The sequence below is a fragment of the Monodon monoceros genome, unplaced genomic scaffold (genome assembly GCF_005190385.1).
Source record: "Monodon monoceros isolate NGI ecotype Baffin Bay Population unplaced genomic scaffold, NGI_Narwhal_1 Super_Scaffold_21, whole genome shotgun sequence".
NCBI classification, from domain to species: domain Eukaryota; kingdom Metazoa; phylum Chordata; class Mammalia; order Artiodactyla; family Monodontidae; genus Monodon; species Monodon monoceros.
The window spans coordinates 97892801-97919847 of NW_021703778.1; the positions used below are offsets into that span (position 1 = coordinate 97892801).

Here is a 27047-nt window from a genome sequence, read left to right on the forward strand (position 1 = left end):
AAAATACTAGGTTACTTGCTTTTGCTTCTGCTATTAGGTGTTACTGTTTTTTTACAGTAACAATGGCATAATTGTTATTTAGTTGTCGCTTGTGTCAAAGGAAACCTCCTGGGCGATGTAAAGGGTCTCCAGCGTGTTGGAGGAAACATTGCTCTGTGACCTTCTAGCAAGGCTCCTTTCTTTCTCTGATAGCCTGAAAGAGTGGAAGGGAGGGGAGTGGGGGAGGAAAAGAAAATGAAAGGACACACATCCACACCCAGGAAGTGATGTCGTGCCCTGCAAGCCCTCCAGGAAGGTAGCCCCCCAAGCTTTCACAGCTTATGTTAGATCCACAAGGAGTCTTTCCAGATCCTGGGAGCCCCAAAGTGGAATCTGGGGTTCCAGATTATAAAAGAAGGTGGCTTAGAGATCTGACAGTCTTGAAACATTTATGTATGGCTGGAGAGAAGCAGAGTTCCCCTCTCCTTTGTTGCCGTATTGGGATTATCTTACTGGGTGACAGTGTCCTCTGGGAGCCTCCTAAAGAAATGTCAGTGACAGAATCACTTCTGAAATTACAGACGAGACGATTGAATTAATGATCTAGTGGAACATTTTTCCTCAGGACATGGCATCAGGGTGCTTCTGCTGGCTTCAGCCCCTGCTGCACTCCTATCCCACGAGGTGGTACCATATATTCTCATTCTCCCAATGATGATAGCCAGGGTCACTCCCAGCAGGGGCAGGACTGCCATCCCAATAAAGTCTCACAGTCTTGAGGTCTGGATCCCGCTTGGGAAAAGACCCGTGAAGTCTTCTACGTAGCATATCATCTCCTGGAATGTTATCTAGAATTAGCATCAAATAGTGAAAAGAGTTGGTAGAATTTGTCGTTAGACCCAAGTTGAAATCCAAGCTCGCTGCTTACAAGCTGACCATAGGAAAGCTTCTCTTTTTCCATTTGTATAAGGCAGACGAAAGAACTGTCTCATCCAATTATTATTCATTTGTTCAGGAAATAGGAAGATGAAATATGAAAATGAGTGCCTCCTGTTTGTCAGGCACTGGTAAAAGTGATGTTGATATGGCAGAGAATACACCAGAGACTCATGGAGCTTATGTCCTAGGGGGAGGGAGGGAGGGGAGATACATGTCAAAAACAATATATCAGCTAATAAATGCCATGAGAAATAATAAAGCAGAAAAAATGTGATCAAGTAAGGGGGATTGTTCTTTTAGAAGAGATGATCAGAGAAGACTTCTCTAATAAGATATCTGAACACAGAGATGAATAAGGATGGAAATGAGCCATGAGAATATTGAAGGAAGAGCATTCCAGGCAGAGGGAAGCATATGTGCAAAGGCCCTGTAGTAGGAGATTGCTTGTCTGAAGAATAGAGGCAGGGTCATGGGGCTGGAGCAGAGGGAGTGGTGGAGACCCTCCTGCTGCTGGCCGGTGATGAGGTCAGATAGGTGGAAGGAACCAGATCGAGTAGGGCAGGGAACGCAACAACAGGCCAAATCCAGCCTATGCTTGTTTATGTACAGCCCTCTAGGTAAAAATGGCTTTTAATTTTTGAAAAAGTTGTTTAAAAAAGAAGACTACATGACATATGTGTCCTGCAAAGCCCCAGTTATTTACTCTCTGGTCTTTTATAGGGAAAATTTGCCAATTCCTGATGCAGGGCCTTAGAAGCCATGGTGAGGACGTCATATTTCTAAGTGTGAAAGGAAGCCATTGGGAGGGTTCTGAGCAAGAAAATTAACGTGAGGTGATTGACAGTCTTAAACAGATGGCTCTGACTGCTGTGTTAGCTCAGACTATAAATGGGGTGGGTGCAGCAGGGAGCACAGTTAGGAGGTGTTATAGTCAGGGTGAGACAGGCCAATAGGTTGGACCAGACTGGTAGCAGTGGGACACTGAATAGTCGGATAGAGAATACATTTTGAAGGTGGCACCGAAGGTGCTTTGGATGGACTGTGGAGTGAGAGAGGGAGGATGGAGTAAAGGATGACTCCAAGATTTTTGGTCTACATCCTCTCCTGAGGTTGTCCTGGAAACTGAATGAGAGAATGATCTTTTCTGTCCTTAGGGTTTGATGCCTTCAGTTCTTCTACCATTTTGTAGTCAGGGTTACCTTCCTAAGGGACAGTTTTGATTGTGACATTCTCCACATAGCACAGGGAGATCAGCTCGGTGCTTTGTGACCGCCTGGAGGGGTGGGATAGGGATGTGGGAGGGAGGGAGACGCAAGAGGGAAGAGATATGGGAACATATGTATATGTATAACTGATTCACTTTGTTATAAAGCAGAAACTAACACACCATTGTAAAGCAATTATACTCCAATAAAGATGTTAAAAAAAAAAAAGAAAGAAAAAGAAAACATTTACATGATTAAAAAAAAAAAAACCTCTACCAGTGTCCCATTAGCTGTGGAACGGTCAGGTGTGGCCCTCCATAATCTGACAGGCCTGTACCTGTGTCCTAACTCATTTCCAGCTGTTCCCTTTCATCAAACCCAACGCTAACCAGTGAATCGTCCACCAGTCCCCACGTGTACTTCATACTCCCACCTCCAGCGCTTTGCCTATATGGGTTCCTCTTTTTTTTTTTTTTAATTATCATTACACATCAACAGTCCTACTAGAATGTTACTGTCTACCTTTTTCATAAAGCAATTCCTTAACACCCTCGTTACCCTCCTGGTCTATTCCAATGCTGTTTGTCTTCACCTCTTTGAACAGGGATGTCATTTCTATTTGTAACATGGTTTTTTATACACAAGCCTTGTCTCCTGCCAGAATACAGAGAGGGAGACAATAGAGGATATGGTCAAATCCCTCGTCTTTGTTAAATCCCAGCTTTGCCCTTGGAACCTGCATGACTTTGAGCAACTTACTTTACTTCTTGCAGCCTCAGTGGGTGCTTCCATAAAATGGAGGTAATTCCATGGTTACTTCGCAGCACTAATTAAGAGATAGAATGAGATGATTCCCGTACAGCACTTAGTGTAGTTATGTGCCTGCCATGTGGTTAGAGCTCATTTAATTCCAACTGTATCAATTCACCTTCATTAAGGAGCTGAGGAAGTATCTTTCTATCCTATTCCTCCTGGTGCTGTGTACCCTGGTTTTGTACACAGTAGGCAAATGAATATATTGTAAAAAGTACAGTGAAATGAGTCAGGTTTTGGAATTAACTCTGAGTTCAGCTCCCACCACCATCACCACCACATCCAGCTGTGTGACTTGTGGCAAGATCCTTTCCTCTCTGAGTTTCAAATTCCTCACGTTCCAAGTGGATGAAATGATTCCTACCTTGAAAAGTTAGGAGGATGAACTACGATGGATGTAAAGCACCTGAGGCATGGTGTGTGCCAATGATAGCTCTCACCAGGATGACGATTATCAAAGCTTCTGCAGAGGGCTTCCCTGGTGGTGCGGTGGTTGAGAGTCCGCCCGCCGATGCAGGGGACGCGGGTTTGTGCCCCGGTCCGGGAAGATCCCACATGCCGCAGGGCGGCTGGGCCCGTGAGCCATGGCCGCTGAGCCTGCGCGTCCGGAGCCTGTGCTCCGCAACGGGAGAGGCCACAACAGTGAGAGGCCCGCATACCGCAAAAAAAAAAAAAAAAAACTTCTGCAGAAAAAGCTCCGTTACCTTTCTGGCACAGAAGCTCCATCATTCCTTAAAGCACTGGTCCTCAAAATGTGGTTTCTGGACCGGCAGCATAATCAATGTCATTTTCCCTGGAACTTATTAGAAATGCAAGTTCTCAGGTTCCACCCCAATCCTAGTAAAGCAGACACTGTGGAGTGGGGTCCAGCAAGCTGTGTATTAACAAGCTGATGTGCACACGCATCTGAGATCTCAGTGGAGGGAAGAGTTGGCATGGGTCGTTCCCTTCAATCCCAGAGGGGTAGTTAAGTCACTCTGCTTTTCTGTTGGCATCATAATTGAGGACATGAGAGCCAGGAGATGTTTCCAGCATTGCCAGAGAAGGATAGCACAGGACCCTTAGTGCCACTTTGGGGGTCAGCAACTCCTGACTCTTTACCTACGATTACTCACAGAGTTGACAGGAGCAAAGAAGAATTGAAGGAAGGTGTGACCCATGGTTAACAATGGGAAGTATAGTTTAGTGAGTAGTTCAGTTTGAGGCACAGGACTAGTCTGGGAGCATAAACCCACAATATAAGCCATCGTGAGCTATTAATTAACTTGTAATATTACAACTGTCAGTGAGTCTGACAAGATAATGAAAATTCTTTAGTGTGACTGATTTTAATGTAAGCTGTTGACACATTCGTAAATACAGCAACTAAAGTTAGTTCAGGTGGTTTCAAGAAATTCAGAAATATTGTGAAGAACATTTAATCCTTCCGTAGTATTAAGGTCTAGAGAGCGTTTAAATATCTCTATAGCTGTGGGAAAAAAAGCACAGCCACATTTATATATAGTTACCGGCTTTTTTTTTTTTTAAACATGATACCACATTTATCTTTTTCCTTTTCTTTAGGCTCCTTGTATGACATGAAAAATCATCTCTTTGACAGGGTGATTCTGTTAATCCAAATAGAGTTGAAATAGAATTACTTCAGGCCTTACCATCTAGACCTCTGCCTTCTCTCCACCACCAGCTTCCCCTTCATCACCCGTGGCCCTGATGAGGGGTTGACACGGGAGAGAAGCAGACCCTCGAACCAGCCCTTGGGCTTGCTGCTATGTAGCTCTAATACATGATGCATAAGAGGTGCCCTTGGCATATGGAAGGAAAATGTTAGAATTTCTGTTTGTGATTCATTTTAATCTCAGGCTTTGAACTCTCTTTTTGTCCACATTTGGAGATGGTGGTCTATGTGCAAATATTTCTTCCTAAAAGGGGTGTGTGATCAAAAAAATGTGACTTGTCTCTGAGGGCAGGTTAACGTGACAGGGAGAGATTTGGGTAAAAGGTTGAAAATGTTGATGCCAAAACATTCTAGAATTTTCTGTAGATTTCAGTTCTCCACGTTACCTTTTCACCTATAACTGGAAACATAACAACCTTGTCTCCTATCATGTGCTATTCAGTTCAGATCACGGGGTGCCAATCAGATAAGGGGAAAAGTAAGAAGCAGATACCAGTGGCTTTACGTTGGGCTGTCTCTTCCTCTTGGGCCTCTCCCGCTGCTTGGGCTGCCACTGAGTGAACAGCCAGAGTGGAGCTGCCTGGTGGGGCACAGAAAGGGCACCTAGACGGACCCTTAACTACAGGATCTATTCTCGCATCACTGGCTGCCCTTTTAAAGCCCTGGATTTCAGAGCCATCTCTCGTTGCTGCAATGTGGGTAAACAGGACCCATTTACGTGAGTGGGCAGGAGGCAAAGAAGTGCCTTGAAGAGAAAAGACCACAAGGCACAGACTGTGACCATATGCCTGCCCCTAAGCTGCCTTTTTGTCGCTAGGCTGTAGTTACATCACATTTGTTTCTCTCTCTCACTCTGAACGCTTCTGAGAAGTTTCAAAGGAAGGTAAGCAGTACCTATCTAATTTACGTGCTTCTCTAGTAGAACGGCTCTGGGTTTCCGCTGATCCCGGGCAGGGGCTGTTTTCAAGAAGAGGCCCCACACACGCTCTCCCGGGGATGTTGCATGGCTGTGGTCACCAGTCGTCCCCCACCTCCCCCGCCTGTAGGCTGGCCACTCGCTTCTAGAATGAATTCCTTGGGAGCTTCTCGATGGGTCTTTTCTTTGTAGTCTGTCTTCCAAGAATTCTTGTGCTGCTTTGCCATCAGAGAGGCCATGCCTGGCCAGTGCTGACATTTCTTGCCCTCCTTCCCCACAGGCTGCACAAGGGGGTGGCCACAGGACCCTGCTGTACGGCCACGCGATTCTCCTGCGGCACTCCTTCAGCGGAATGGTAAGCATCTCTGGATCCGCTTTCACCATTCAAGGAGGAGGGGAAAGATGAGGAGGGAAGAAAGGGCAGGAAACCAGCAAGTGTCTAGATCAGGTTAAGTAATCAGCGGGAATCATTTGAAATGGAAGTAACTATAGCACATTACTGTCTTAGCGTTTCCTTCCTGGAACTTACCTCACTGAGCACTTATATATTTGTGTTTGTTTAATGTCTGACCACCTTCCTCCCCACTCCAGAGAAGGACCGTGTCTTGTTTTAAATTTATTTAACTAAACCCACCTGGACCGAGTACAGTGCCTGGATATACTAGATGCTCAGTAAATATCTGTTGAATGGATGATCAAATAAACCATGGAATAACCGATGACTTGCACATATGACGTATACGAGCATAACCAGTGTAGGAGAAAAAGCAATCAAATGGATTTTTTGTGAAATTTCTCCTCTTTTACTAGCTAAAGGAAATAGGATGGTATCTGGTGCCTTCAGTCCTGAAAGAATCTGAAGGTATTATGTTAATCCAGAGGTGGGAGACAGACAATGAGCAAAGCAGTCACGGGAAGCAGGTCAGGCTTTGATCTATTCAGGGATCTAGAACCAGAATTAACTGAAATGGCGATTACTCACTATAACTTGAAAATTTTTTCAAGTTTTAAATAAATATAATTTGTTAAACACAGATACTGCAGTTCTTTTGCAGGGAGTGTTAAGAGGAATATCATGATCTCAATCAAGTATAATACGTACCAACTCTAATAACCTTTACCCCCAGTTCCTACATGTATCATTCTCCCTTGCTATCAGTATAAGGAAGATTCCTTTCTCTAGCCCTAGTGCAAAACTGTGACATGAATTCAAGACTTTATTTTCACACATTTTATACCTGCAGCAGCTGCAAAGTTTGTCTCAAAGCTTGAACTATCAAATTGGCAGCGAGAGCAGCAGCTACCTCTTAAATTATTTATTTATTGCAGCATTTTTTTTTTTCCTGAGCACTGGTAAGAAGTTGAGCTTTTCAGCCTGAACATTCGTCTGTGATAATCCCTCGTGCCAAAGGAAAAATAACAAAAGTGACCAAATCGAAGGTTATCTGAGCAGGAGATGGGGACAGAGAGTGGGGAAACTTTTGCACCCTGACACTCTCTAGAATTGAGAGGTGATCATTCATCTTTAAGAATCTGGTGCTTATCCATAGGGTAAATAAAACCCTAATACCTCTCTTTTTCTACCTAAATAGAATAAACAAAAGCTCAAAAAGCACACTTCTGGCTTTGAAAACTCAGGCTAGCATTGTGCTAGCGAGAAGAAGGTTTACATTATTCATCCTTAGGTTGGTTGCCCCTCACTCCCAAGAAATACCACTCACGGTTAACATGAACTCTATCCTGGCCAGTTCCTTTTAGGAGCAGCATTGAGCATGCAGCCTATGGAGATGACTGTATAATACAATGATTCTCCATTTTCCTGTTGCAGTGAACTAGAAGTATAACTCAGCAAGTTTGTGCCAAGTGCATATCCGCCTCCCAGTCTAATTCTAAGACCACCCACTGTGCCTGTCAATAAAAGGAGGCAGGGAACAGGCTGTGTACTTTTTTCCTTTATTAAATTATTTTTTTAAATAATTTTTAACTTTTACATGCACATGTATTTTTATCATCAGAAAAAAAAAAGCCATAGGCATTATTTGAGAAGTTCTAAAGCTCATAGAAAATTTGAAAAATAGAAAATAAATAGAAATGGGGGCATCGTTGCGGTCGCTCCCACTGTCCAAAGACAACTTGTTATCAATTTGGCGTAGTTCCCTTTAGCCTGGGTGCTAGGCATTTAAGTTTTGCATACGTGGCAACTATATAAGTACACTATTTTGTGTATATTCCATATTGTTACACACTCTTGAAAAATATGCTTCGTGGTAGCATAATATTCCATAAAGTACCAAAGTTTATCAACCTTTCCATTATTGTTGGCCATTTATGTTCTGTTTATATTGTTCCCAGTTTAAAAGTTTCTCAGAGTATCTTTGAACAAAAGCATATTTAATATTTCAGACTTTTTCTATTTCAGACTTATTCCTCATAGTCCTATGGGTTAAATCACTGGGTCATCAGATAGGAACATCTTTGAGGTTTTAAATATTTTACAAAAATATATCCCAGAAGCACTGTAGCAATGAACAAGGTAAACAGGCCCTTTTCATAGTAGCCCAATGTTGAAATTGACAACTGGAAGCCAACTAGTGGTGAGATGCCAAGATTTGACGGAAGAGTATGACTTCACTAGCATCTACTCTTGTTCCACAGTATCTAACATGTTTGACTACATCAAGATCCCAGACAGATAAACTTGCCTTTGATGTAGGTCTACGGGAACATGCCACAGGTAAGTCAACATACCTAGGTCTGCTGCTCAGTGGGGTCTTGGGCTAAGGGCTTTCGAGAAGGGTACTGAATGCTACTCATTTGGGATTCCAAACCAAACTGGTCAATATCAACCTGGTCTGATAAAACTTTGGAGAATTTAAAAAAAGAATGTGTAATGAAAACATAGGAACTAAGAATGAGGGCAAGCATAATTTTTTAACCACAGTCTGCCAGAGTCTCAAAGAAAAACAATTTTTAGGGTTAGGAACCAAAAGTAAGTAGAGAAGTTATTCCTGAAAGAAACCAATGGTAATGAATAATCGCTAAAAAAAAAAGATAGCATAATAAGCGTTTACATAATGAAGTATAGAGTTGAGATCAGAAAAGTAGTTCTGGGACTTCCCTGGCAGTCGAGTTGTTAAGACCTCGACTTCCGGTGCAGGGGGTACATACAGTTCGATCCCTGGTTGGGAAGCTAAGATCCCATATGCCTCGTGGCCAAAAATCCAAAACATAAAACAGAAGCAATATGGTAACAAATTCGATAAAGACTTTAAAAATGGTCCACGTTAAAAAAAAATCTTTAAAAAGAGTAGTCCCATTTTATTCTGCAGTGAACCAGCTATTTTTAAAGCAGTGTTTCCCAAATGTTAGTCAATGACATCCACCATCGTGGTGTTTGCCATTCCTGTACATCACTTTTATTATTATTTATATTTTTCTTTACATTTACTTACTTTTGTACTTATAATTTTATAATAAGACTAAACTAAAATCATTGGTATAAGTAGAAAACTGGTATTGCTTGCCTTAAAAATAAATATAGAGAAAAGAAAACCATGTCACTAAATAATTGAAGAGGTGTTGGCAAATATTAGAAAAGTGTTCATGATATACAAGCTCCAAAGTGAAAGCTTTCTGATAGAATCAGAAGGCTTAAAAGTAATAAAAGAAACTTCTCACTATATGATTCAATGTTGTTTAATTGCCCTCCACCGCCAGTGCTATACATCGTATACCATCATATAGTTTGGGGAACACTGGCTGTTTTTTTTTTTTTTTAGTTCAGTCGAAAATAATGACAGTCAAGTGATGGATCCTAAGAAAGGTGGTGACCAGGAAGATGCAGTTCTCTCTGGACACCAGAAATGAAGAACAGAGGGCTAAGATAATTGTCAACAAATATTCCTAGTTTTGGTATCAAAGAAGGGGCTGACTTGCTGTGGGTTATTCCAAAGACCAGTGGAGCAATGGATAGAAGTTGAAAAGAGGCCCATTTCGTCTCAAAGAAGGAAACCATTTTGTAATATCTGCAAGTATCCAGTAGAGGAACAGCTGGCCTCGGGAAGGAGGATGTTCCCTGTGGCTGGAAATATTCATGGGCAATCTATCTGCCAAGGGCATTACATACATAATTTCTGCTCTATTTAGAGGTTGGGCTTATGGACCAATCAGGATTCTTGGTTGCAAACAGCAGAAACTAATTCCATTAACTCAAGCAGAATGAGAGTTTCCTGGAAGGATATTGTGTAAACCTACTCTGAAGCTGAGCCCCAGCCTTAGAAAATGGGCAGAAACAAAGGCAAGGGAAGAGCAAACAGCCTAGGTCACACTGCAGGAAGAGTCTCAAAGTCTCAGTCTTTAATATCATGACATTTTCCCCCCAATAGGAAGAGAGTTCCATTGTTGGGTAGTCAAACAAGGACAAAGTCCATATGGTCTTGCTGAAACTACGTCCGTTCATAAGGGGATGATCCAGATTGTCTGATTTTGCAGATATCTAGAAAAAAAAAATCTCGGGTTTAACCCATGTGCGTTTGCAGTTTCTGCATCATGCACAGTCACATCCAGAACGCCTGACGAGAGCCCCTCCCTCTCCTCCTCTTTGTACAGAGCGGAAGAGTGAGCCTGCCTCTTTAGGGTTTTTTTTTTCTTCCTGAAATCAGATTATATTTGAATTTGATTTGAGGTTGCTTTGTTTTCAGCTAAAGTGTTATTCTTAAAATATAATTTCCTCTAAAGTATTGTCAACCTTTGCTGAAAATTACAAAATGAGTGAAGTGCCACACATTCTGAGCGTAAGTTGACCTCTAAATATAAACCAGCTGTCAGTCTTAGAGCACATAATCGGAAAAGTCATATATGGTCATTCTATTTATACCAGTAAAATGACTTCAGACTTTTGGAGAATTGGGAAGAAATTTGAGAAATAACCACTTTCTAGTCATGTGTACAGGAAACCTATTTTTTTTTTTAATTATTAGAGCCTCCAATAAAAATAGAGGGAAATAGCAGCAGAGAATATTACTCTTTCTAGCACTTTTTTTTCTAAATTCCTAAAATCAGACTTGGTGTGAATTCTGCTGACAGATGAAGGAAACACATGCACCAACCCAAGTTCAAGGTAGCTGATCAGAAGCTGACTTTGGCAGAAAGACAGAGGGGAAAGTGTTGACCATGTGTTCATGAAAGCCTAGAGCCTAAAATAATTTATTTACCTCCCTCACCCCCAACCCATTTCATATTCTCCTTGAAGAAGACCAGCTTGCTGTTTGCTGGGGAGGAGGAGAGCGCTCATGCAGCTCAGATACGGTTCAGTATGGCCTGGAGTGGGTCTTCTCTCTTCAGGAGGAGAGTCACTCAGGATCCAACAGAAAAGCATTGTTTTTTACCCAGGTCATTCCGTGAATGCACTTTTGGCTCAGAAACCTCTTCTGAGTTGAAAACAAGTAGTTGAGTTGAATCTCTAGGAGAATGTGAGTAGAAGTTTGGAAGCAGTTTCTTGAACACTTCTGGAAACTTTTCCCCCTGCACAGTGGTAATAAATGATTTGACTGACCTAACAGAACTGGTGACCATTTTGCCCTTGATTTTGCTTATTGGGTTCTTTCTTTTCTCCTTTTAAAAGTTTTTTGTTGTTGTTTTGGTTTTAGACATAGCTTTAGAATTAGTTTAGAATTGGAAAAAAATGAAAAAAAAAAATACCCACTAAATGTACTATTAGGTATTTTAGGACCTTCACCTGGCCCGTACACATCCTACTGATTTGGGGATTGGCCCTGTCCCTGGGCTCCAGACCACTACGCTGTTCCCAGGAGGGGCAAGAGAACAAGGATTCTCTTCTCCCGTGTGCCTCTTTAGGACCCCTTCATCCTGGTCCCTCTCAGTGGTCCAGAACACATGATGGATATATACATGTCATTTCCCCCTTCAGATGTAGAGGCCAGCCTCTTCTGTTACAAAATTTTAAGTTTAATCAAAACGTAATCAAAATGATCATACTTATTTGTCCAAAGTAAATCAAAGTAATACCCGTACATAGTTAAAAGAGAGACCTAGTACTCCTATGCTTACTGGAAACATCCATCTCCTGCCCCACCCCCTCCCCGTTCTGAATTCCTGCACCTCTGGGGCGTCCACTTTCAGCTCCTCTAGTATGTTCCCCACTTGTGTGTGAGTCATACAGTTTACTGCTATTTAGTTATTCTTTCCAATTAGGTATGATCTATTGATGTCCTAAATGAATAATACAAATTTAGCTCTTAGTCTCCACTCTTCCCTGTCTTCTTTCCACCCTCCCAATATATTTGCATCCATTTTTTATATAACTACCAAAGTCAATATTAACTACTTACATTGGCATAACTGTAACTTTTATTTGCAAGTGAGACTCATGATATACTATGGGCAGTTCACTTCACTGTATTGCTTTTGAGTTTCCCAGCACTCAATAATTGCCTTGTTTGTTGCTTTACTTTCCGTGACCCAGTCATTCATTTCTAAACTGTCCCATAGAACAGAAACTCTCCCCTGATTACATTCAGTCACAAGAGCTGTTCTGTCAGTTTCATCTTCTTAGAAACGTCCACTGTCATCCGGGAAATTCCCGTCTTCTCTCTCCAAGATTCTGTATTTCCTGGATCTCATGTTTTTCTCCTTTATTGGTTTATCACATCGTTTTGGGGGACTCCATTTCCAGTAGCTTTTACAGAAAAGATCCATGGGAGAAAAATTGTTGTCTGAAAGTTTCTTAATTCCAGCTTTACAAGTAATTCATAAGAGTATTCTGCATTGGAAATATTTTTTTCTCAGCATCCTGGAGGTTTTCTTCTAGCTTTTGGTCTGGCTGTGAGATGTCTACATTCTGATTCCTGATCTTTTGTGTGTGACCTGTTTATATTTTCTGAGAGCTACTTGGATCTTCTCTTTTGCCCTGATGTCTGCAGTTCTACAGTGTTATGTCTTATCCTGGATCCTTCTTGTTCTTAGTGTCACAGGAGTGGACCCTGGTGTGTGTGTCCATTCTCCACTGTGCTAGGGACTCTGCAGGCCTCTTCAATCTGAAAATGTTTGTCTTTCAGCCTTGGGAAAATTTTAATATTATCTCTTTGTTAATTTCCTCCCTTTGTTTTCTCTGTTCTTGCTTTTTGGAACTCCTCTAGACCGGTTTTCTAATTTTCTTTTCAGTCTTGTTTCTAATCTGTTTTTCTTCATTCTTCATTTTGGGAGAATTTTTCAACTTTATCCTGTAACCTTCCTGTTTCTTTCTCTCTTTTTCAGGATCAAAGAACTTTCTTTTTCTTTGAAGGGATCCTTCATGGATACTCTCATAGCTGCTTCATGAATGTTACTTTTTCTTATCTCTCTGAGATTATTAATTCTAAGATTTGCTTAAAGTTATCTTTAGCTGTCTGTAGTCTTCGTTTTTTCCCTTTACCCACTTTTTGGTTTGTTCCCGTCATTCACGTTAGAGACTTTCCTCACATGTCAGGTCATCCTTGGTCCCCACTGATGTTTAGATCAAGGCGGTAAAAAGCGACAGGAAGTACTGACTGTGTGAGTGGCTTGCCATCTCTTAAGCCTCGCTTTGGGGTAATCTAGCAGGGACCTAGGCATTGCACTGGAGATGCCCAAACAGGTATCTTTTATGTTGGGTAGTTTGGCTTCCCTAAAGAGTAATCATTTGGGTTGGGGGGAGGTTCAGCATTGCAGCTGGCATTCTGGAAGCTGAGGAATGGAGGTAAAGGAAGAGGAGCTGGGGTTTTACTAATCAGGGCAAAGAATTCTGATTATTCTCCATTTTCAGCAAATACTCTTTACTTCCTTGCCTGACAGTGCCTGATCCATGGAAGTCGTTCCATGGGTTTAACTTCTATTCTTTTGTACAGTGGAGGGGGAAGAGTCACCTGGCATGCAGGATAAAGAAAGGGATGCAGAAGGTTAAATGTTCGCTTAAAACCTTCAGCCAGGGCTTCCCTGGTGGCGCAGTGGTTGAGGGTCCGCCTGCCGATGCAGGGGACACGGGTTCGTGCCCCGGTCCGGGAAGTTCCCACATGCCGCGGAGCGGCTGGGCCCGTGAGCCATGGCCACTGAGCCTGCTTGTCCGGAGCCTGTGCTCCGCAACGGGAGAGGCCCACGTACCGCAAAAAAAAAACAAAAAAAACCTTCAGCCAGTCCTCCTGTTTTCAACCCCGTACTCTATAGTTGCCTTCACAGGGAACTGTTACCTCCAATTCCAGAGAGTTTCTGGAGAATATGTAGCAGGAGTGGCCTTATTTCTTGAGATCAACTTCTCATCCATTTTCTTACCCAAAGACTGGAGTTGTAGCTTTCTCTTGGCTAAAAGCATCTACCTACATTCCTTTTTCCAAAATGTCAATTTTTCTTCTTTGCTATTAACTTCTCACCTGCTGTCTTAATCCTCGTAGATTTAGGCCTTCTGAAAAACCTCTGATTTTTTTTTTTTTTTTTTTTTTAGTGGAATTACTGATGATTTAGTAGAATTTCATGGGGAAGAGGTGGGGCAAAGATAAAAGTCTGTAAGTGGTCAGTAGACCAATGAAGTCATTTCTTAAAGATTTGTAGGTGCTTATGAAAAAAAAGCATATTACCATATGTATTAAAAATACTCAAAGGCTTCTATAGCTTCTGACCTCCAGTACTCTTTTCCAAATACTGTCTTTCTGTCTCTAGAGAAAATGAAAATGATAAACACACACAAGAGCAGATGTGGGGGTAACTGGAATGCTTATAGATAAATAGAAATTGGAGTGTGCGTGAGCACGTGCATGCGTGTTTCAGGGATTCTCATCAGGAGGAAGGAGAATGAGGGACAGAATTAGGGACACTGGCTTCCAAGAAGCAGTCACTAACTCAAGGAGCCTTTGTGTAGGAGAAGCCTGTTGGTGGACCATACATCCCGCTTCCAAGCAGAGGTCTGAGGGAGAAAAGGTTCGAATTGGTGATGACCTCATCCTTGTCAGCGTATCCTCTGAAAGATACCTTGTAAGTACCTCCTAACACAAGCATCTTTATTTCCAGAGTAGTTTCTTTTAGGAATAGATGGCCAGGGAGAACAGAACCACATTAGATTGAGTAGGATAAGGTACCTTTACACAGTATACTTGAGAGGTGATTAAATCCTCTCTCCGGCCAGTTTATCATGGGGCCTGGAATGTAACTGTTAGTTATTTTTTTAGATTAAAGTACTGTTCCCAGCAAACTCTGCTTAAATGCCCCCAGGCTCTTCCTTAGAAAGCCAACTATTGACACATTAGTTACCATCACTCTCAGTTTATCACACGGTTTAGCTCTTGTCCAGTGAAGAACAAGCCAGAAAGTGTTGGATATAAAAACGTAAACTTATGTTTGGAGGGAGAAAGAGAATTGTACATGTTTCAGCGTGTGGGATGTCACAGTGGTTAGAAGAGGCAGGTGAGATTTTGCACCTGGGGATGGTACTAGGCAAGCATCGTTGAAGTCAAGCCCTTAAGGGGTGGAGGTGGGGCAGTACCTTGCAGATCAGAGAAATGTCAGAGATAAGTTTTTAAGCTTCTCAGCGCCAATCCTACCAGCACATTTTACTTTGCCTAGACCAAAGGCTGGAGTAATTTTTCCCACTTGTGAGTTCCCTTCTCCTACCAAGAATAGACATTTTATAACTTCCTGTTGAATCAGGGATCCAGCTGAGGGGATGGAGTCTTGTCTGCCACCTCTGTAGCTGAATACTTCCTCTTCCCTGAATAAAGTGTCCCACTTCGAAGCTGCTTCTAGATTGGGTGGAACACTCTCCCACAGGCTACGTAGAAAAAGCCCGATGACAGTAAGGCTGTTTAATTCAGTCCTTGAAATTCTAGGTGAGCTGCTTCTGTCAGGACTGGCCTGGTGATTTAAAGGATGTCTCATTTCTGTTTCTGCTGCAGCATCTCTCAATATCAAATGGTAACATACAAGTGGATGCCTCCTTTATGCAAACACTCTGGAATGTACATCCTACGTGCTCGGGAAGTAGCATCGAAGAAGGTGTGCTTCTTTGTGTGCATTCAACTCTCAGCCTGCCCGCTTGTCTTGTGCTACGTATATTGACATTTTCTGCGACTTCACAGCTCCTGCCTGAATGTCCCGGTACACAGCGTGATTTTGGTTCACCTGAATTCCTTTCTCTGATGTTAGTGTGGATGATTTTCTGTCCTGATTTCTGATTACATGAGCACTCCTGACATGCTTTTTCAATCCTTTCGAGTTCACTATTGTTTTGGCGCTATGTGTATTCAGGACCTTGGAGACGTACCTTCCCTCTCCCACCGACTTTTCATTTTTATTTATGGTTAGAAGTATACAGACCTTAGCAGGTTCAGTTTTAGAAGACATTATTTGCCAAGAAGGTGACTTTTTAAAATATTTCTCCCCAGTGCATCTCGCCATACAGGTGGGAGAAGGACTTTATAGTAAAAAGATATTTGGCCATTTGCTTTTACTTGTATTTATGGAAGGCCATTTAAAAACAACAAATGGTATTTTCTTGTTCTGTTAGAAGTAAGATCATCAAAGTTTGTTCAGCATATCCTATTTCTTGGAGCCAGGCAAAGTCAATACACCTTTCAAGTTGTATAATAAATACACTGGCCTTACCTTACGCATGGGTAATATCACAGCTGAGCACAGTCATCAAATGGCAATGACCTAAGGGTTATCACATCACATTCTAGCCCTTTATAGCAAGATTAGGATTTTTAAAAATACTCAAATCACAGGCTTTAACCCTGTTTTAAAGCTTGAGCCTAGTAGTTTCAGACTTGGAATGCCTCTCTGTTTCATGATGTTGGAAAATAGAGGGAAAACTGAGAGTTTTCAAGGTGACACCCCAGTTTCAGGAGGCGTCATAGCTAAATTGAATAATCAGGAAACAACAAATTTGTAACTCTTTTGGCAACCGATGGAAGACCTTTCAAAAGCAGGATATGTTTTTAGCTCTCTTCTTTCACACCAGAATTCACCCACCGCTCTAAATCTATTGTCAATCATTCCCTTTCTATCAGGAATCAAGGAACTGGGTTAAAAAATCTTCCCCAAGGAAGTTTTGACTGAATCTTCTCCACGTTAATTTTTTTTCATTTCTGCTATAGGAATAAAATTATTGCCCAGTCCCAAAAGAGGGCTTGTGGAGATTAATTAATTGCATATCACTTCACAACAATGCTTTTAGAAGTATTGAGTGCCCTTGTGATAGAGCCTGGGTAGCTGATCACTTGAGTCATCCGACTGCAAAATGCTCTCTCAGCATCCACTGATGAGAAACCCACTATCAGCCCTTGAGAGAGTGAGTGATCTTTCTTATGACCCTTCTTTCCTGATTATTGCCCTGGTATGTTTCAACTAAGAAATGCTGTGATGCTCCAGCATTTAGCAGTTTCCTCTGTGGAGCAGGATATTGATTGGAGGAGCCTGAGGACTGTAAATGGTGGGCTCCAAAGGGAGCATGGCCTCACCATCATGAGACGATGGAGAGTTTAATCGAGTAGCATGGACATATATACACTACCAAACGTAAAATAGACAGCTAGCGGGAAGCAGCTGCATAGCACAGGGAGATCAGCTCGGTGCTTTGTGACCACCTAGAGGGGTGGGATAGGGAGGGTGGGAGGGAGACGCAAGAGGGAGGGCTTAGGGATATATGTATACGTATAGCTGATTCACTTTGTTATACAGCAGAAACTAACACAACATTGTAAAGCAATATACTCCAATATAAATGCTTTAAAAAAATGTGATCATGGAAGGGGTTAATTTTCTAAACAAATTGGCTGTTAACAATTCCCCTACAGTATATCATGAATTATTTTAATGCAAAAAAAGTATGCAGTTGCAAATATTAGTACAGTAAGAGAGAGGAAAATGATAAAATGACTTCTAAATATTTGAGGGAAGTTTAAAAAGAGCTTGCCTTGCCTGGATGAAGAAAAGTGAACCAGGGAATATCAGACTGTCCCTGTATAAGATGCATTGATAACACCCTTTTCTACTCTGGCATAACTTTTCCTTCTTGCTGTTTTGCTCCAACACCCTAAATAGTTTGACAGCCCCTAAAGTGATCTAATTATGTGATTTTCTCAAAATCCTGATACAGACATTGAACATATTAAGTCCATTTGTCTCCCGAGAACTGTCTAGCTGGGAGAATTTTTTAATTCAAAGGGATAACGAATTTCATTTCGTCATGCAAGATAAAGCTCAGACTGGGGCCCCTCTCCTACTACTGTGTTGTTTAAATGGAGGCTCACAGTTTATTTGAAGACTAACTGGTCATCGAGTCCTTGAAGTTCATTGTTTCCTATCCATCTCTGAACTCCATGGCTATTGAGATTCCTTTCCTTATTCTGAAAGCTAAGGGCTCATTGATAGCTGCCTCTGTGCTTGTCCACTCAGAGATACTGGAATGTCATTCTGCCTTCTCCTTGGTGCTGTAGAAATAGTGTCCTGGTTTGATCTGTGTTTATTTAACGCGTTGGAAAAGTAGCTCCTCCTAAGAGAGCTCGGAATAACAGTTTGCTTCCCCCTTCCCAGCACCTTCTTTCTTTCTCATGGCTGCACTTTGATTTGGAATTTGCCACAAAGTATACACATCCAGATTGTAACAGTTTATCCAAGAACTTGGCGTTGGATGTATTTATATCCTAAACAACTGGAAAATCCTTATCCTCCTAAGAGTAGCAGCTTAAATTTCCTTTTGGCCTTGTGTTTGTGTGTATTTTTAAATGTTGCATTATTTTTATTGAGGCATAATTGATATACAACATTATATTAGTTACAGGTGACCTTTTGGCTTTTAATGATATGAATTGACACATTGTTTTCACCCTCCCTTTTGGTATTGGACTTGCTCATCTCTGAAACCCTATTTAACTTTCAATGTTAGAATTGTTTTGACTTTCTTGTCTTTTCTACCTGAGACCTGAAGTCGTGGAATCTGTCATTTCCCAAATGCTTTTTCTCTTGGTGTTTTCCATAACTGACTCAGATATGCATGAATTTACCCTTTTTAAATACAGTGTTCTCATTATTCAACTTCCTGTAAGCTCATGGTAGGATATAATTCTCTTATAGGATACCTACTTGGTGGGCATGTAGTACGTCTTTTCCATGGTCACGATGAGTGTTTGACAATACCATCTACAGACCAGAATGATTCCCAGCACAGGTAAGCCAGTAGCTTCATCCTTCTCTTGTCTCCTGTCTCCGGTGACTCAGACTAAAGAGTTGGCTTTTGGATGTGGAGACAGATGAATCCTGTAAGTGTTAGTTAATTGACGAACTTCCCTCCAGTCATGGGTTGCAGTTATAAAACAGGAAAGGCAGTATGCTTGAGTGTGCTCACAGGAATAGCTATATACACATGCTGCTTCTTAGGCAAGCAATTCTGTGGTGCTTTTCGATCCCTTTGTTTTCTGTGGTTGCTTCCAAATCTAAGGGGTTTCTGGTAGCATTAATTGTAGACTGAAGAACGCTTTTTTTTTTTTTTTTTTGCGGTACGCGGGCCTCTCACTGTTGTGGCCTCTCCCGTTGCGGAGCACAGGCTCCGGACGCGCAGGCTCAGCAGCCAGGGCTCACGGGTCCAGCCGCTCCGCGGCATGTGAGATCTTCCCAGACCGGGGCACGAACCCGTGTCCCCTGCATCGGCAGGCGGACCCTCAACCACTGCGCCACCAGGGAAGCCCTGAAGAACCCATTTTTGTGATGGAAATCAGGATAGTCATTCTAGTGAGTCTGTGCACTTACATAAATTATTCACCAGGCTCTTCAAAGGCAGATTATCTCTATTACTCCCCCTTTTATGTACTATGAAGGTGAAGTTCAGTGATTTCATTCTGCTTATCATCAAACAGGATTGGAGAAACCAAATGTCAATATCCAGCCAGAGCTGGATTAGCAGGGGATGGTGCCGGGGCGGCATGTAGAGCGCACTGCTGAGGATAATGTTTTCTTTGGGCCTCTAGTTATCTACTCAAAGGATGCTTTTCCAAAATTCAAACTCAGGAGATGGAAGATATTAATCTAGGTCTTAAATTCACACTGAAGCATCCTTTAGTATTCTGTTTATATATAGAGGAACAGAGTATAAAAAGCTTGGCCTCTGTAACTATGGAACTCTGATATATTTTAAAAAATCAAATCTCAGATGTAAATTAGACTGAACTTAGGACAGCAACAAGTCTGATCTCCCAGATCGCTCGTAATACATTCTTTGGTTTTTGCATGATGCCTACGGGAACCTCATTAACTGCATTTCTTTTACTTCATTAGAAACACACGATCACATTCACACATCTTAGAAATCATCTAAGTCAGGCTCCTGCCAGAGGTCACACACTGGATGATTTCAGATGGGAGCCTGAAACCCAGAGATGCTGAGTCTCCAGCCAGGGCTCCTTCCTTATTTTATGTTCTAAAGGACCCCCAGGAGCAATGTGCTTGCGTGTGTTACTGTGCGTCTTAGAAACTACCCATTGGCAATGTATATCCTTTATTGTTCTGAACCTCTTTCTACGTGCTCTGTCCTCTGTGTATCCCTTCATGGGAACCAGATGTGACCCGGAATGGTGTCTAGCCTTCCTGGCACTGGCCCAGTGGCTGGCAGTTATCTCTGAGTAGAAAAGTTAGGCTGACCTGATTTCCCTTGGAATTAAGGATTCCCTACACTAGATAATGTCATGTGATCCTACTCAGTTGCGATTTTCTTTTCCTTTTTTAAATTTTTAATTTATTTTTTAAAATATTTATCTATTTACTTTTGGCTGTGTTGGGTCTTTGTTGCTGTGCACAGGCTTTCTCTAGTTGCAGCGAGCGGGGGCTACTCTGTTGCGGTACTCAGACTTCTCATTATGGTGGCTTCTCTTGTTGCGGTGCGCGGGCTCTAGGTGCACGGGCTTCAGTAGTTGTGACACGCAGGCTCAGTAGGTGTGGCGCACGGGCTTAGTTGCTCCACGGCACGTGGGATCTTCCCGGACCAGGGATCGAACCCATGTCCCCTGCATTGGCAGGCGGATTCTTAACCATTGCGCCACCAGGGAAGCCCTCCTTTTTTTTTAAACAGTGAAATTATGCAGTAGCCCACGTACTGTCTCTTTAATATCTTATCCTGCTGCAGTAAGGCAAAAGCTTGCAGGTGGATACAGAACTGAAGTTTTGTTAGTGAGTTTGGCAGAGTTGGCTACATCTAAGATGGAACAGGTCAAAACTCACTAGTTCTCTCTTCCCTTTCCTATTCTTTTTTTAAGGAAAGGAATTTGGAAACAATTAAAATAACATTTGCATGGCCCTTTACCCCTCCCACACACACACATGCACCTGTCATTAAATTTAGAACCAAATTAGAAGCATCTGGGCAGAAACAATGCTACTTGGAGAAGCTTGTCATTTGGTGGGCACTCCTATTGAGTGGTTCAACAAGATCCTGACCCAAAAGAAAGGCTGGACAAGTATTTGAAAGAAGGTGCTGGGGAGAGTGAAACAGATAGAGAGGAATTCCCAGAATGGGCCCCCTGAGGAAGGCATGCATGCCATCATTGAGTTAAGGCCAAAGGTGGCTGAGGATTTCACGTGATCTAATTTGTATTTTGGGGAAAAAAAGAAACCGACAGATAAAAATAAAAAGGCTATTCCTTTCCTTTGTAAGGAAAAATAAAGACTATTCCTATGAAGGAGTTGAGACTGGGGTGAGTCAACAGTGGCTCCCTTATACTGGAACTCGGATTTTTGTAGCAACTGGTCTCTCATTCAACACAGGATGCCTCGGCATTATTTGCTGTCTAGGTGAGGTGAGTGATAAGCCTCATCGTTGTCATGTGTCATCAGGTAAATCCTCAGAACTGACCAGGATAGCCAGGAATACCGAAATTTGGGAGAGCACAAAGGAATAGGAAATCAAGAATACACAAAAAGGTGCCCAGAGTCAGGAAGGCATGCAAGTGATTCCACTGTAATGGGGCTGACTTTCCAGAGGAAATCATTCCTTGTAAAACCTGAGAGCAGCCAGGCTGGGTAGAGAGGGTGACCGTCCTAGGGTGCAAAGCCGAAAGATTAATCTAGCATTCTGAGCTCTGATCCTTGCCTCTGCCTCAGGCTTGTCAAGCATCCTGGAATAAGTCACTTAACTTACTGAAACTAAGGCTAAGCTGTCAGCCAAGCTTTCAGAGCACCTCAGCTCCCCACCCACTCACCTCCTCTCCTTGGGTAATTGTTTGAGAGCGGGGGCAGGTTGTTTCAACCTCTGTAACCTTTCGAGATTCAATGGAGCAAACCACCCGCATTTCCTAGGTGGGAAGGACTAACCTTCTAGAATTCTTTAAATGTCAGAGGGAGAGAGTTCTCAAATCATGTGACCTAGGGTGATCTGCTCCACCGTTTCCACCTGATAGACCCTTTTTGCTCTCATTGAGGATGGAGAAGCATCAGTGAAAATCTCAACAAATTTTCCTGCAGGGCTAGGTCAGTACAGCATCATTACTATTCTGGGCCTGGCACAGAGACACCTGGGGTGTTGGAGCTCTGCAGCAGCATAGGATTTCTTTCTTAATATTTACTACATATTTCCTGGTAGTACATACATTTGGAAAAGGTTTAGAATGTCTTCTTTAATCCCACCACCAAAAGGTAACCACTGTTAATGTAGTGTTTAATTGGATTTCTGTGCCAGGTAATGTAGCTTTTGATGCACATTTATAAACATCTATATTTAAACAAAATTTGGAAAAATCAACAATACATAGTATTTTGTACACCCACGAACATCTTTGTGCACATTCATTATTTTAAAAAAAAACCATTAAATGCTCACAACCATTCTGTGACTTAAGCACCCTTATTAGGCTCATTTTACAGGTGAGGAAACTGATGCACAGAGATTTGAAGGGACTCGACAAGGTCACACAGCTAATAGATTCAAATTCAGGTCTGCCTGACTCCCAAGCCCATATTTTTAACCAGCTCATAATTATCATACTTCTTGGGAGAAGGAAGTAATTACCACACATTTCCTCTTCCCCTCTATTGATTACCTGTTGTCTTAAAATTTAGATCAAGATTCTTCTGGAGTTTGAATAATTCGATTGTGATATATACAAACCCTCTGTAGTAGAGGTAGCATTTTAAATTAGTGAAATTAAATGCAATTAAATGATCAGTGTTGATCCAAGGTCACAAGATTCTCAGAAAGTATCTGGATTCAGTATACCAGGCAATCCAGGGACCACTATCATGAGACGTACCTTTAAACTAAGATAGTTCATTTAATTCCTCATAATCTGTGATAGAGATGGGTTGGTCCCAATTGTATGGATTAAAAATCAGACTTGGATAATCATCAGATAAACATCAGACAAACCCAATTCGTGGGACATGTTACAGAATGCCTGACCCGTACTCCTCAAAACTAGCAAAGTCCTGAAAAACAAGGAAAGACTAAGAAACTCTAACAGACCAAAGGAAACAGGGAAAACGTAACAGCTAAATGCAATGCGACCTCCAGGATGGGATCCTGAAACGGGAAAAGAATTAATAGAAAAACTGATGAAGTCCAAATAAAGTCTTGAGTTTAGTTAGTAATAATGTGCCAATGTCGGTTTCTTAGTTCTGACAACTGTACCATAGTAATGTAAGATGATAACCGTAGGGGAAACTGAGTGAGACTATACGGAAGCTCTCTGGACTATCTTTGCAACTTTTTTTTTTTTTTTTACAAATCTAGAGTTATTCCAAAATAAACATTTTAGTTAAAAACACATTAAAAGATTATTGTTAATGCAGGAAAGGAGACAACAGCAACTGAGACTAGAGCTTTGTGCCCAGCTTCCTAGAACAATGGAAATGAATTCACACAGTACTACGTATATGTTTTACAAGTACAAATACATTTTCTAAAGATGTGAAACTGCATCAGCGAGCTGAACGCGAAAGAATTGGAGCATTTGGTATCACGTCTGATGATGTGACTGGGCTGTTTTGACTCCTGATGTGGAAATAGAGACAGTCCTTTTTCCATTGTACACCTGACGGTCCATGAGTGTCCGTGATGAGTATGTGGCTAGCAGTTCCCTCCCCTTTAGCACCCTTTTTCCCTTATAAGAGAGACTGGGAAGTAGTGCCTTCCTTTGACTCCTGCTTCTCGTTTTGCTGACTCTGTGAGGGCTTCGAAATACAGCGGGTTCTGAGCAGCCTCTGCAGGGAGCTGTTCCCTGCCCGGTGCTGATCAGCATTCGGCACAGAGGAGCTAATCTCCAACTCTGCTCACAGGAGGATATACTACGAAGCTGGGGGAGCTGGCACGAGAGCCAGATCTCTGTGGAGAGTGGAACCCCTTCGGATAAGGTAATGGAGTGTCAGGGGGGCATTCTTTTCAAGGATTTTCTTTTCCAGGACGGTCCATTGTCTTAAATGTTTCATTTGTTCCATATCACCTGGCAAACTCTCAGAAGTTCCTTGGCCAAGAGCTAAATTCTGAAATGTCTGTGACTTTGTTTTTTGTTTTTAAAGTGCACGCACACGCGCGCACGCACGCACGCAGTCACACACACACGCACGCACGCACGCACACACACACACACACACACGATTTCCAACACCTCCGTTTTGACTCTGAAGCCAGCAAGCTCTGCTCCTTTGAACCAAACCCCCAGCTCCTGCTGCCCTTGCAGTGGCTATGTTATAAACGGCAAGCGCAGACATGTTCCACGAGAGCCGTCAAAGCTGTTCGCCCACTTATTTTCTTAAGTAGATTCTCTGAAACCCAGGTAAGTTTTCCTCCTCCCGGTAGCCTTGTTGGCTGCAGTGCAAGATTAGCTTTAAATGACAGAGGGCTGTAATCGCATGAGGTAGGGAAGACTAAAACATCACCGGAAAGTGTAGCTGTGAAGGAAGCTGTATTTATCAGAACTTGTCGGAGACAGTTGTACCTGGATGAAGGAATGGGAGGCTGAGACTTTGGATACAGGTACTTGAGTAAACACATGGCATCTCTAAACATCAAACTACTGAAGGGAGGGGTCCAGTTAAGCTCTGGACCTTTATTTTGCCTGGAGGGGTCACAAGTTAGAGCTAAACTGCTCAAGGTGAGAGGAGGGTCATTGTTGCCATTTTTGGTTTTCCCTCTCTGCCTCTCCCTCTAGTTCTCTTCTCAGTCTCTCCCTGAACACTTGTTCAAAGTAAAATCTCTCTAATGGGGGGGGGACGCTATATGCCCCCCAGGGGGCCCTCAAGATAATCCACTGGAGATCAGGAGAAAACATTAGAACTTCTCTCACACATACACATGCAGGTACATTCAAATTTTTTGCTGAGAAACTCTGGAGGTGGCTGGTTGAAAGAATCCTGGTTAGCTTGTGGTTGTTAGCTGGCTTGTGGTATTTATATTCTCTTTCAAGCCTGTTGAAATTCTTATAGTATCATACTCTTTTTTTTTCAGGGTATTAGGGCTTGGTTCTTGTTTAATGGACTTTTTAAAAAATCAAAATAAGTATATATATATATATATATATATATATATATATATATAGTTCCAGTTATGCTTCTTTGTTTATTTCCCCAGAGTCTTAAATATGAACAATTTAAGCCTTTTATCAATGTTATTTGGATTCTTTGGGGCTCCAAAGAATTAGCTCAAGAGGAGGGTCATTTTAAAAGCTGATACGTGTATTCCTGAAACATTTTGTTCTAACTGAAAGGATAAATTAGATACAGATTATTTGGTGCATAATTCCTACCCTAACACTTAACATGACTTTTGTTGAATGCCAGCCTTTTGATGTAGGACCATGGAACTTTGTACCTCTTAATCCCCTTTACTCACTTCTCCCACCTCCCCAACCTGCCTCCTCTCACAACTGCCAGTCTATTCTCCGTATCTATGAAATTTATGTTTTCTTTGTTTGCTCATTTGTTTTGTTTTTCAGATTCCACATATGAGTGAAATCATACGGTATTTGTCTTACCCAGTCTGATTTATTTCACTTAGGATAATACCCTCAAGGTCCATCCATGTTGTCGCAAATGGCACAATTTCATTCTTTTTTATGGCTGACTAGTATTCCATTGTATATGTGTATACAGCACATTTTCTTTATTGATGGACAGTTAGGTTACTTCCATATCTTGGCTATTGTAAACAATGCTGCAGTGAACATAAGGGTGTGTATCTCTTTTCAAATTAGTGGTGGTAGTAAAATGCTTGAATTGAGATGGCACATTTGGAAATGCTTTACTTTCCCAGAAATAAGTTTCTCTAAAAAGGCAAGCTTCCCTTTTTTTTTTTTTTTTTTCTTTTTTTGTGGTTTTGGCATCAAGACACTTCAGTGGAGTGAAGGAAAAATTGGAAGCTTGGGACTTCCAGTTACATTAAACCACTGACCTGCCCCCAGGACCATGTTCCTTGTTGGTGATCTTAAGAGAGTTCATTAGAGAACACCATGCTGAGTTGTAGGCAGGCATGCAATCCTAGAGCAAGCTAGGAGTCAGGGGATGAACCCCAGAAGGCCTGGGTGAAAAAGCACAGGGTAAATATTGAAAAGGACTTATTTTTGTGTAAATGCAATTTCTTGTCTGTTTCATCTGCCCAGTTGGAGTGGCAGTAACATCAGATGGGGCCAGGCTTTCCGACTTCGGCATCTCACCACAGGCCACTACCTGGCCTTGACAGAGGACCAAGGCCTTATACTGCAAGACCGGGGAAAATCAGACACCAAGTCCACAGCCTTCTCTTTCCGAGCATCAAAGGTGAGGTGGACTTCGACCTCGTTCTCAAAGTGAAAGCTCTGAAACCTCCAGGTAGAACGGTGACTGAAAAATAAAGTAGGCTGGAACAAAATGGAATTGGAAATTAGACCTATGATAAACACTTTGTTCTCTTATCTTTTGAATTGAGTTCATAGAGGAATGCTTACCTTGGTTGAAGGTTGAAGTCTTAGGAGGGAAAAACTTTAAAGGAAAGTAGAAAGCCCTAGGAAACAAAAATGTTCACAGGAAGGGACAGTGTCGCTCAGAGGCTAATGGAAAATATTGTTGTTGTTAAATATGTTCTGAATTGTTTTTAATACTTTTAAGTCATGTGCTTCACTCCCCATAAAGCAAGGGTAACACGGAGGCATAAGTTTCAGTGCTACATTTAGCTAAATCAAGGAAGTGATTTCTTTCAGAAAGATGCAGAGAAGGTGTAATTCTGGACATGACATCGTCTTGCAGTTATTTATATTATACAGAGTTACTAGTTCCTTTTCCCAGGTCGTCTGTTCTCTCCAGATCTCTTAGCTCTGGCCTGTCCATCTCCAGCCTTCTTTAAGAGTGAATTCTGTGGTCACCATGTTAACCCCAAACATGTAGCTTTGCCACTTGGTGTGTGGAGAGACAAATATTTTTTGAAACCTCTATCCTTAACGGTCAGCCAGGTTTTGACTCTGCGTAACTCAGAGCTGGATCTAGTTGGATGGTCGGAATTGCACACTGAGCTAGCTTCTGACAGACAGTTTGGTGCTCTGTTACT

General features: G+C 42.0%; 1 protein-coding gene across 2 annotated transcripts in view; it reads left to right on the forward strand.

Annotated features, from left to right (window-relative positions):
- RYR3 (ryanodine receptor 3) overlaps positions 1-27047 on the forward strand; it is a 563985-nt gene that overhangs the window by 247911 nt on the left and 289027 nt on the right. For both annotated transcript variants that reach the window (XM_029237020.1, XM_029237021.1), the window contains exons 4-10: positions 5808-5882; positions 8183-8261; positions 14415-14527; positions 15445-15544; positions 18626-18719; positions 23810-23884; positions 26128-26284. In XM_029237020.1, coding sequence (XP_029092853.1) covers positions 5808-5882; positions 8183-8261; positions 14415-14527; positions 15445-15544; positions 18626-18719; positions 23810-23884; positions 26128-26284 — 693 coding nt within the window. The remainder of the gene's footprint in view (positions 1-5807; positions 5883-8182; positions 8262-14414; positions 14528-15444; positions 15545-18625; positions 18720-23809; positions 23885-26127; positions 26285-27047) is intronic.